Here is an 11998-nt window from a genome sequence, read left to right on the forward strand (position 1 = left end):
CCCATACCCTGTTTAGTTCTGTGACTCTCAGGCCATCTTGCCCACCCACCTGAGGCCTTTCCTCAAGCAAGCTGAAATTCCTAGAGGCTAAGGGAAGGGCTGTCTCCTTCAACAACTATTCCCTGAGCCCCTCTGTGCTCCAGCTGGCCCCTGTTTAAGGCCCTGAGGATGCAATGCTATCCCATCCCTGGGCCTGTGAAGACCCACAAGGCCACCCAGCCTGGCTCTAGCATGTGGGCTGGGCTGGGCACGCTTTTCTGCTTCTATCATAGCAACAGTAATAATAAAGATGGTGATAATAATAGCTGCCATTTACTGAACATTTACTAAGTGCCAGGGCTAGGAAAGAGCTCTCAGTCTGTTCAGGAAGATGGGGTATAAATAGATCCTTACAGTAACTATAATGCAACAGTGACAAGAGGAAACATCCTGCCAGCGCTCACTCTGACCCAGGATCTCAGCTAAGCATCCTCCTGGCATCTCCTTTAATCTTTGCCTTGTCACCTGCCTTTTGCTGATGAGACATCACAGCCCACACAATGCTGTGTGGTCTGGTCTTTTTTTCCTGTGTGTTGCTCACCTTAGCGAGTAAGCCATGTTGGCCAATAGAACTTTCTGCGATAATGGAAATATCCTATATCTGTGCTTTCCAACGCAATAGCCACTAGCCACAGGCGGCCACTGAGCACTTAAAATGTGGCTTCAGTGACCAATGGATTGAATTGTTTATTTTATTTCATTTTAATTAGTGGCTGTCATATTGGATGGCACAGTTCTGAAGGGCCTGGATTTTATTCTTCTCTGAGTCCCAGGACCTGGCAAGAATCAGCCTCAGTAAATTCCTATAGAATCAACAAATCAATGAATGAATGAACAAATGGTGAATATGTAGACCTAGGACCTTCCCCTACTCGTATCCATTCTCTCCCATTTGAGCTACAGGTTTTCAAACTTGTGAGCTGGTTACCAGGACAACCTGCTGGCCATCCAGTAGATGGGGGAGGGGAGCTGTCTGGAATTCTTCCCCCTTCCCTCTTTGCTTTGAGACCTGAAGACCAGCCTGACTTGAGGAAGAACAGAGGGGGCTGGAAGAGGGGACGTGTTCTACCTGGCCAGATTGGTTAGGGGGAAACTTTACTGGCCACCCCCCCAGTAGACTGCATTATCTCTGAGATGCAAAAGCCCTGAGCTGAAGTCAAGAGCCCTGGGTCCCCTCTCCACTTTGGCCAATAACCTGTTGTGCAACTTCTATGAGATCACTTGCCCTTCTGCGCCTCAATTGCCTTTTCAAATAGGGACCAGATGCCCTCATGTAGTCTGTTCTAGCTTGAAGATCTAGAATTCCTCCATCTGGCTCCCTGCCAGGCTATTAGAGCCTTGAGAGCAAGGAATGAGTCTCATGCATCTCTATTTCCCCTGCCAGTCGGCTGTCTGCCAGCTTTCTCCCCCAATGTTGAGGGGCCTGAGGACACTGCCGGCCCGTTCATTACTACAGACCGGGGTTCAGCTGCCCTCTAGTGGCTCAAAGTAGCAATGACCTCCTCTTATCTGTACACAGTTTTTCCCCACCAAGAGATTGACAGAACTGCAAGTGGCCTCAAAGGACAGACCTCCACCTAAGCAAAAAAATCATTGTGGTGGCCTCCCAGACAAGTGGCACGAGCGCTGGAGTCGCAAGCTTGGGTTCATTACAGCTGTGTGATTTTGAACAAGTCACAATCTCTCTGAGCTCCAGTTCCGTCATCTATAAAATGGGGATTATATCAGTCAGGATGGGTTAAATGATGCTACAGTAACAATTCCAAAATCCCAGTGGCTTCTAACAATGAAGATCTATTTCTCATTCATGCTTCATGTCCCCTGTGGTTTGGAGCAGCTGAAGCTCTGCTCCATGTCACCTTTACTCTGGGACCCAGCAGTCACCTTCAGGAGCCGCTGGTCATTGTGGCAGAGGGAAGGGGGGGTGCACAAGCTATTAAATGATTTGGCCTGGACTCACTTCTGATCACAACTCAGTGGCAAGAACTAGTCATGTGACCTACCCAACACAAGGTGGCCATGGGGTGTAACCCTGCCAGGTGCGAGAGCTGAAGAGCCAGAAATATTTGGTGAACAGCACTGCTGACCCACTCGCATGGTTGTAAGAATGCAGTGAGAAGTATGAGCTCAGACCACATTAGCCATTCAAATTGTTGCCTTGTAATTCTGATTTCCTTTTATATTTACCCTCATGATGTCCTGTGACTTTGGCATCGGTTCCAGCTGTTTACAGCTGCAAATACAGAGAGGAAATGGACTTGTGAACCAGTAACTGGACACCCAGTTTCCAGGATCCAAATTCTGAGCCCCTCCCATCTTATGGGAGGGGGGCAGAAGGGGCTTTGCCCACCCGGGGTTCTCTGTGAGAGTGTTGACTGACCGTGCGACAGTCTTTTGAAGGAGCCCTCAGCCTCTGCCCGCTTCCCAAAGCTAGTCTCTCGGCCTTCCCAAGCCCTTCCTGTTTGCCAGAGTGGAGAGCTGAGGGGGTGGAACAATGACAAGCCTGTGCCACCCCCCCAGGACGAGAGTCCGAACATTGCAGCCATTCCTGCACATTCCTGCCTCCTGTCCTCCTGTTCTGGGCCTGGCCCAGACACACCCACCATATCCTGACAGCTCCCAGATGGTGGGAAAGGAAAGCTCCCAGGACTGCAAAGCCTCCCAAAGCATTTTAAAAACCTGCACAACAGCGTGACCCCCAGGAAGCCTTCAGGCCTCTCTAAAGTCTTAGTCTCTAAGCAGACGTGTAGCCACTGGCAAGAGTTCCAAAGAGACCGACCCCATTCATCCCACAAGCTTGCTTTCATGGAGGCCCTGCCCAGTGCCAGGCAGGCTGTGGCCTGAGACAAGGAGACGCCACTACTGCTCTCCGTAGACACATGAACAAATCACAACACAAAATTAGTGCTGGAATGGGGAAAGCTGCCGATGGGGTCAGGGAAATCTTCCTAGAGGAGGTGACAATTGGAAGGTCACCAGGTTCTCTATCTGGACTCAACCCTTACTTGAAAAACCACTTTCTGGTTTGCAGTCTCCACTCCCAGCCCTTACTGCCATTCCATGCTTCAACCACATGACCCCACTCACCATCCTTAGAAAGGACTGGGTTCTCTCTACAGCTTTGAGTTTGCCCGCTCATCTTTCCCTTAAGGGAAAACTCTTATTCAGCCCTCAAAATCCAGCTCAGTAGTTATATCTCCCAGGATGCCTTCCTTGACAAACCCCTTCCCCAAGAGTTAGGCACCTCTTCAGTTCTGTTTTCAGTTTTTCACACATACTTCTCTCGCTGCTATTACAGTTTTGTAATTTGTCTGTTTGCACGTCCGTTTGCCCCTCCCATTTGTCAGCTCTTTTGATTCAGGACTTACATCTTCTTTGTCTTTACATTCTTGAGGCCAGGCCTAATGCTGGGGTAGAGCAGGTACATGACACACACCCCCCCGCCCCCGTAGGGCTCCAGAGGCTCGCTGTAGGACGCACAGCATTTATACAGAAGGCTTTCTGCCTGGCTACCTCATTTGACATTTGCCGCAACCCAGTGAGGCAGGTGGGGCAGGAGTGATGGGAAAACAACCAGCTCTCTGCAGAGAGCCTGTCATGAGCTGAGCACAATGCTGGGCATTGCGGGGGTGGGGGGCGGACATTTATCTGGATTCTCAGTGCCTGGCACACAGAACTGGTTGATGAATTCAATTATATGTCTGAGTGCTAAGGAAACTTGCCCAAAGACATGCAGTTTAAACAAACAGTTTTATAGGATTTACTGTTGTCAGGCCCTAATCTCAAGTTGTTCCCAGTACAGCCCTCACATGCCCTGGCAGATGGAAAAATCTGTCTCCATGCGCACTGGCCTGTTTCTGTAGGCTCTGCCATCTGGGTCAACCCTCCCCCTTGTAAAGGAAAAAATGTTGAGGACACAGTCTGTCGTGTGCCCTTAACATCCCATTTGAATCATTTCTTTTTAGTATCTAGAATCAGAAAATTTGTCTTCTGCGAAGAGTCCGTCTCTCCCTCCTATCACATAACAGGAATAAAATAACCTCTTTGTGTTTCCCCTTTCTCTCTGGCTGCCAGGAAGCTCAGAGACAAGTAAAAGTTTTATAGTAGGAGTCAAGAGTCAGAATATTTCTTTCTCACCCCCATGTATGTGGCTCCTTTAGCTGAAACCTTCTTGGGTCCTTTTTGAGAAGAGCAGATGTAAATAAACATTTATGTAATGGGCCTTGGAGGACAGACTGGGAAAGAACCCAGGTTTAAGGGCAGAAGGCTCAGGCGAGTCCCTACGTTCTCCGCGCCTCAAGCTGCTCCTCGGCAGGCAGCACGTGGGAGGTGCTGCTGCAGCCTTTGGCGGAGGCAGCTCTCCTGTGACAGGATCATTCACTGCAGAGGCTTAGGGGACGTAACAGTCAACATCTTCCCTGCTGAGGCTCTGAAGCTCATAACCTCGAACACATTCACACTTCAGACCCGGTGTGGCCAGAATTTTAATTTTTAAAGAGAAGTCGGAAAAAAAAGAGATTTTCATGTGAAATTTCCTGACTCATCAATGTTGCCAACTAATTTGCATGTTTTTCAAAACACTGTGTTGGACAAACCAAACTTGGCTGCAGGCCAGATCTAGCCTGAGGCCCTCCCCGGCTCAGCTGGTCAAACCCATTCCACCTCCAACAGGGTCTGTTTGATGTCCTGGCTGGCAGGGGGAGAGGAGTTTACATCATTTCTTCTGAACCCTGCCTTCTTCCCCACAACAGCCCAAGAAAGCTACTTTGTTCTGAGATGACCCAAGGCCAGTTCATGTTGGTCCAAGTGGGACCTGATCCAAGCTGGACCATATGTAGGACCCTGCCCCAGCCTGGGGTGATTGATTTAAAATGGGAAATGGGTGGGCGGCCGGATGGCTCAGTTGGTTAGAGCACATGGTGACTGGACTTGGAGCTGAGCTGTGCCCTACACAGCTAGGTTGAACGACGTCGACTTGACTTGGAGCTGATGGGTCCTGGAGAAACACACTGTTCCCCAATAAAAATTAAAAATAAATTAATTAATTAAATAAAATGGGAAATGGGTGCCTGACCTAAGATGAGCAAATGAATCCCTTCCCTGGGGATATTTGCACTTGAGGACAGAGAGGGACAGGAAACTCTCCAGTGGCTGGACCTGTAAGACAGAGAACATGGCAGCAGCTGGCTGTTCCGTTTTCCATGATGGGGATTGGGGGTGGGGGTAGTTAACGAAGTGGACGCACAGAAGCTAGAATAAAAAACAGTGAGAGAAAGACTCCTAAAGGGGTCTGAGTGCCTGGTTCCCATCCTGAGCCCCTGCTACTTCCTGTCCTACAGGCCCAAACACCCCAGTGTCCTCACGGTAACTTCCCCTTCTTACCCGGCCTAGTCAAACTGGGGTGTATGTCCCATGCAATCATCAGCTTAACTCATGAACGTGACTTCTGTTTGGGCCCTTCCTGTCCTGCCTCTGATCGTGGCTGGGAAACAGTTTTCTGATAAACAGGGCACCCCTGAGCTTCTAGTCCTGGCTTCCCAGCTTTCTCCCCCATGCTTCACACCTCTGCTCTCTTAGACTCGCATTGAAAGAACTCGTGAAATCCAGAGCCTCAAAACGTAAGAAGTTTATTTTCTCAGAAGGGAGCCTAGAATACACTGGGGCTGGAAAGAAAAGCTGAGGCAGTATGGGACTAGCTACCCAGTGGGTGGTGCTGGTCTCCCCCTTTCTTGTGAGGGGTGATCTGAAAAGCACTAGTGGGTCCTTAGAGCACCCACTCACCTTCCTACCTGCCTCTGCCACACCTTGCCCGCCTGGCAGCCTGCACTCAGAGCCCCAGCTCACAAGCTCACCGAACTCTGGGGCTTCCTGTCCACCTTCGCTCTCCCAGTCCCAAACCTGGTAGCAGTAATCCCCAGGTGACCCTCAGTGGGTCACTTCTCTCTGAGCTTGTTTCCCCCTCTGTTTTTCACCCATCATCTCTTCTCTTCCTTTAGTAACAGTCGCTACCTCCACCCCCCAGCCCCTCAGACCACGTGATGAGTAGAGCTGCCTCCTTCCTGGCTCCAGTGGTAGGTGCCAGAGATGCCTGGCAATCAGGGCACCCCATCCCCTGAGCCCACGTGCCCTAGGGGCCCATGGGAGTTGACACGCTGACCTTTTACTGGAACAAGATGCATGCTGTCCCCTGAAATCAAGGCACTAAGGTCTGTGTGAGCTTGGGGACTGCCGGGCACCTTACCACCATGAGGAGACAGTCCACCTGAGAATGAAGCCCATACGAAGCAAAGCAGGACTGAGAGAGAGAGACAGATGGAGAGAGGGCGTGTCCCGGTGACATCCTTGAGTCTTAGGGTTCAGCCTGAGTCCAGAACCACACCCTTTCATTTCAGCTATTTTCAGTTTGGTCTCTTGTGCTGCAAGAGTCCAGGGCAGTAGCGAGAGGAAGCCATCTGGTGTGGGAAATCTCCCTGAGCTGCAAAATGCTCTGCTGGGTGAGAGGTCAGGGCTGTGAAACTCAGAAACAACAGGGTGGGCCAGGGTGAGGCAAGAGAGGTACCCAGGGCACAGAACTGAAAGAGGCACTCGGCTGTGACCCTAAGGTGCCTCTCTTGCCTCACCCTGGCCCGGCTCTGCAAAGACAGCCATGGCTTTGCCCGGGGAGGAAGAGTCGCCGCCTCTCCCGGAAGTGAAAGAAGACAGCTTTGCCCTCCTTAACTCCTTAGATGGGGCATGTGCAAGAGGGAGCCCTGGTCTGGGGTCCTGAGATCCGGTCCACATGTCAGTCCACTGCCCTGTGGTCTCAGGCAAACCCCTATGAATGTAATGGTAGTGGTCTCCAAGCGTTGTCCGCCTTTCAAGAAATGGACTTTTTAAATGGACAATCACCCAGCTAAAGACTACACTTCCCAGCCTCCCTTGCAGCTAGGAGTAGCCATGTGACTAAGTATTGACCAGTGGAACGTAAGGGGTACATCCATCAGGGAGTGTCCCTCAAGTTGTGTGTGGGGGGGGCTGCTGCCCCTTCCACCCTCCCTCCTCCCTGCTGCTTGGGAAGTAGAGGATCCTCCTGGATCATGCCAACATCCTGGGCACAACGCAGCAGCCAGAAGGGAGCAACTTGGGTTCCTGAACGCCGCATGGAACTGGCCACCAGACCAGCTCTGGATAATCTCTCCATGGAATATATCATGAGAAAGAACACTCTTCTTGGTTTAAGGCCCTGTTGTTCTGCATCTCTGCCTGAATTTATATCCTAACTGGCTGCTTACCCCAGGAATTCCAGTTAGCACTTTCGGTTGTCCGGAGACAGGGTGGGGGTGGGAGAAGCAGTGCTACTGGGTAGAGACCAGAGGTGCTCAACATCCTACAACACTACAACACGCAGGACAGCCCCCATGACAGAGAACATCTAGTCCAGAATGTCAAAGGGTCCAAGTTGTTGCTGTTGAGAAACTCTGCCCTCTCTGAGATTCAGTGTGCCCACCCCTCCCTACAATGGGGACTATTGAGCTATCGTGTTTTCTATGAGGACCCAGTGAAATGATACACATGATCCTACTTTCAGGAAAGCAGACAGTCTGCAAAGATCGTCAGGAAGTCTTTTTATTGCAGTAAATTAAGGTGGAAGCCCCAGAGGAGGAGAGTGAGGCAGGCTGTCAATCTATGTCCACCCTGAGGCAACAGTGTGCCACACGGGAGGAGGGATTCAGGGTGGGGGTGGGGGCGCAGGGGACCTGGCTCGGGGGTGCTGGGCTGGCCCTGGAGGGGAGCGGAGGGGCTCCTGCCACCCTCCTCAGCCTTGGGGAAGGGGAGGGATAGAGGAGTCCAGCCGAGGGAGGGGTGTGGAACAGCTGCTGGTGGCCCCTATACCGCCCAGAGTTCACCCCATCCCCACCACCTCCTACCCTGCCTGGGGCCCCACTTTCCCTCTCACATGTACAGACATGCGTCTCCTTCCGTCCACGTGCCTGCCCACCCACCCAGACTCTCTCTTTCTAACACACACACACGCCTCCTTCCCCTACGGTCTCGCCCCGCTGCACACCCCACGCACACACAGCAATGCCAAGCCTGAGTCCAGAGGGGTGGTGCTGGGTTGGACCAAGCTGACATCCCTCCAGATGGGGTCCTTTCCTTGGGTCAGTTTCGAAGGCTGCCAGGTGAAGCTGTGGGGTCGGTGCCATTGGGTGGAGTGGGGATCTGCCTGTAACTGGGAATTCTGTGGGGAAACAGGAGATCTGGAACCTCAGGACTCCAGGTGGAGAGAGGGGCAGGAGTGCTAGGAAGCACAAAGGCACTGGGGGCCAGCGGGGGCTGTCCCCCGAGCTGGGGAAGGCGGGCATGGGGTGAGCCAGCTTGAAGTGGGGAGCAAACCCAGGGCCAGAAACAGCAACACCTCAAGGCACCCAGGTGCCCCATCTTTCAACACCCGGGGTCTGCCCAGAGCACACAGGGGCCTCTGCTGAGAGAGCCCAGGCTGCAGAGGGATGGCTGGACGATCAGAGGACATCCTCCCTTTGCCCGGGGTCTCCAGGCTGGGTAGAGCAGGGGAGGGTACCTGGTGCCTGCCCCCAGCCCAGAGTCGGCTCAGCTCAGACCTCTGGGCCCCCGAAGGCCAGGTTGTCGCGGACCATCAGTGTCTTGCGGAGGTCACGGTCCACCACGGGGCGCTGCATACGCCACTTGTGTGCTTCCTGCAGGCCGGGCTCGAAGTAGTAGATGCAGGCGCCGAAGCCCATCAGGATGAGAACAGAGATGACCAGGTAGACAGGCACGAACCAGTCCAGGAAGTGAGGCATTGCGGTGGCCTCAGCTGCTGAGACATGGTCGGTGAGGCCGGCAGAGGTGACCCTTGTCCTGCCCGCCCACCCAAGCAGGTCCACAGAGGTTCACAGAGCCCGGAGGTCCGAGCATCACTTTATCAATGGGAAGACAGGCTCAGGAGAGTGGAGGGCAGTGCCTGATCGAGACCAAGCGCCCTGACCAAGCTCAGAGCTGCCCCCATCACGGAAGACACATCCAGCTCCTACTCACCCTTAAAGAAGGAGGCTGAATGCCTGGCTTGGCCCCTTTCCAGCACATGTGCCCTCAGGCAAGTTGTCTGACCTCTCTGGGCCTCAGTGTCCTCCCCTGTGGAAGGGGACACTAACAGTCTAATGGGGATCCACTGAGGTGACTGATCCCTCAGAGATCTCAGTGAAGAACAGCGTGGCCGGTGTCTCCTCTGAGCCCACCCCCCAGGCCCAGACTGCGCAGTTGCAGAAGATGCTGCTTGCCACACCCCACAGATGAGTGGGTCCCCACCACCCGCACATCCTGGCCAGGTGTGGCTGGGGAAAGCGTGGTGAACAAACACCCATCCCCAGGGGACCTGGTTGAAATCAACAGAGGCTGCATAGGCTCCCAAATTCAGGCCCATTCCCACTTTCACGACTCTCAGAGTATGGGCAGAGGTGCCAGCCCAAACAACTTGGGCCTTAGTTTCTGTGCCTGTAAAATGGGAATGAAAATAGTACCTCAGTCACAGGGTGTTGTGATTGTTAAATGAGTTAATTTATGTGAAGTGCTCAGAACCAGTGCCTGGCACATAATAAGTGCTGGAGAGAAGTGCACTCTCATTCTCTGAGCCTCAGTTTTCTTATCTGTGAGATGAGCATCAAAGTAGGACCCACTCTCTTCAGGCCCTTGTGACTGTTGAACAAGAAAATGCCTCAAGGGCATTTAGCACCATGCTGCCTGGCACAGAATCAGCACTCAGTGAATATTAGCTATCGTGATTTCCAGGGAACCAGGGGTGGGAAAGCAGGAAAGGAGAAGGTCGCAGATGTAAAGTACTTCACAAATGTCACATACACCCAGACCCCTCAGGATGGCCCGAAAGTGCTCACCTCTGCTCTCTGCCAACCTCCCCAGCCTCATCTCCCACCCTACGTGCCGTCACATGGCACTGCTTGTTGGTCACCTATGTGTTCCTTTATTTTATACAGTCCCCATCTTTGCATATGCTTTCGTTTTCCCTGGAAGGAATGTCTTTTGTGTTCATGATCACATGGCAAACTCCTATTCATACTTCAAAAGCCAGATCCCAGATCATCTCCTCCAGAAACGGGATAAAGCAGGACCCATTTCAAACTCTTCCTGAGCTGTGAGAAAGGGATAGGGTGAGGAGCCCACGTCTGCCTGTCGAAAAGCATTCAAAACCTTACAACAGGCCTATGGGGTAGGTGTGACTGCCCACATTTTTGCAGAAACTGAGGCCCAAATAGGTTTACTAACTTGCCTTGGACTATCCAACTAGGAAGTGACAGAGCTGGACCCCAAAACCCAGCGATGTCCTGACATTTGAGATCTCCTAGGTGGGGAGCCACATGAGCAGAGGCCCACCTTGGCTTCTGGGGAGGGAAGAAAAGGGCTGGATGGAATGACTTCCACAGCAGGCTGAAGAGAAGCCCCAGCTTCTGGGACCTGTCTCCAAACTCCAGCTTTTCTTGCCCCCCTACCTCCAGATGGGTCTGCAAGGTGGGCTGTGATGCAGGGGAGGGAGAGATGCTGTTTGCCAGTCCTGCATCCATCCGGAGTCTCTCCCGTGCCCCACAAGGCCCCCATTGGCTGTTCTGAAGCACAGATACGTCTCAAGGTGCCCTATTCATGGAGGAATCAAATGAAGAGTGTGATAATGGCCCAAAGTCAGGCTAGCACGGTGTCCTCCTTACCAGCTGCTTTTCTAGAGCACCAAAGATAGAATTCAGAATTGCCTGGTGCTGCCTAGGTTAGGAGGGGTGGGGAAGGGGATCCCCAAGCAGGAAGGCTGCTCCAAATTAACCTGACTAAAACCAAGGTGATTTGTACTCCCTCCCCTGACCCCAGCCAGGACCCCAGTCTCCTGTTAGCTTAAACACGAAAATGGGGTGCTCTGGCAGAGGTGCAATGTTATGGCTCTGTGGAGCAGAGTTCAGGATCCTCCAACCCCTCCAGCTCTGTGAACAAAATCCCAGGCCTTCCGGGGAAGACTGAGGACCCCTAGCCCATTGCCTGGCTTCTCCGGGGACTGGCCTGGCTGAAGCAAAACATTCACTGGCATTCTGTGTGACCTTGGGCCACTCCTCATCCTCTCTGGACCTCAGGGTCCCCCATGCACAATGCTGGGATGGGGGAGGGTTAACAGATGATCCATAAGGAATTTTCCAGCCCCTTCCAGCCAAGGTCCTGTCTAGGACAGTCCCTTTCCCTGCCTCCCAGGCCATTGGCACCACTCGGTCCCCCACCCACCGTGTGCCCGCAGACCCACCTCACGCCTGCAAATGCCTGTTCCCAGGGCCTCTGCACTGAGCACACCGCCTCGGCCTGAGCAGCTTAGCGTTGGTCCATGGATTCAGTCTCAGCTGCTGTCCCCAGAGATACTGCCATCTGTGGCCATCCTGGGTGCTGGAGGCAGAGAAAGGGCGAGGCCAATGCCCCTCACGGTAGACGGAGCTTCTCAGGCTCAGGGGCTTGACTGGGCCAGGAGAGGGCAGTCCTGAACTGGCTCTGCAACCTGGTAGCTCTCCCTGCCCATCAGAGACCCTTCCCTCTGCCCCCCACCCTCAGGATGGGAGGAGGCGGGACCTGTCTCAGCCAATCAGCAGCTTGGCAGGGCAAAGGCTTTATCCTCCGTTGCCATGGCAACCAGCCTTTTCTTCTGGATCCTTTGCACGTGGTACAGAGATGACAGGCAGGGCGGGTTTGGAGGAGTTGGGAGAGGCAAGGGAGCCGCCCAGCAGGCTGCTGGGCCCCATGGCTGGTGGGCCTGGAGAGGAGGAGATCCTGGATGAGATAACTGGGAGGGTTTGGTGGCTTGCCATTTGAGGGTAAGGAGAGATTGGGGTCCCTGGCCAGTGGGTGGGGAACAAGCAGTGACCAGTAGGGACAATGAGGGTCATATGCTATAGAAGGAAGAACCAAGATTGAGGCTGAGAGT

General features: G+C 53.1%; 1 protein-coding gene across 2 annotated transcripts; it reads right to left on the reverse strand.

The window, feature by feature from the left end:
- Window positions 1-7626: 7626 nt before the first annotated feature.
- Window positions 7627-11641, reverse strand: SMIM45 (small integral membrane protein 45). Of its 2 annotated transcripts, none has more exons than XR_004424218.1 (3): window positions 11330-11641; window positions 9076-9171; window positions 7627-8854 (listed from the first exon to the last, which is right to left on the reverse strand). XR_004424218.1 is itself a non-coding variant. In XM_033118745.1 (3 exons), the coding sequence occupies exons 2-3, from the start codon at window positions 9458-9460 to the stop codon at window positions 8634-8636; spliced, it is 606 nt and encodes a 201-aa protein (XP_032974636.1). In that variant the 5' UTR covers window positions 9461-9531; window positions 11330-11635; the 3' UTR covers window positions 7627-8633. The 2 variants fall into 2 exon arrangements, 1 of the variants encoding a protein (XP_032974636.1); XM_033118745.1 differs by having other exon boundaries at window positions 9076-9531; window positions 11330-11635.
- Between the last annotated feature and the right edge of the window lie 357 nt (window positions 11642-11998).

Source organism: Rhinolophus ferrumequinum, chromosome 10 (assembly GCF_004115265.2).
Source record: "Rhinolophus ferrumequinum isolate MPI-CBG mRhiFer1 chromosome 10, mRhiFer1_v1.p, whole genome shotgun sequence".
Taxonomy (NCBI): domain Eukaryota; kingdom Metazoa; phylum Chordata; class Mammalia; order Chiroptera; family Rhinolophidae; genus Rhinolophus; species Rhinolophus ferrumequinum.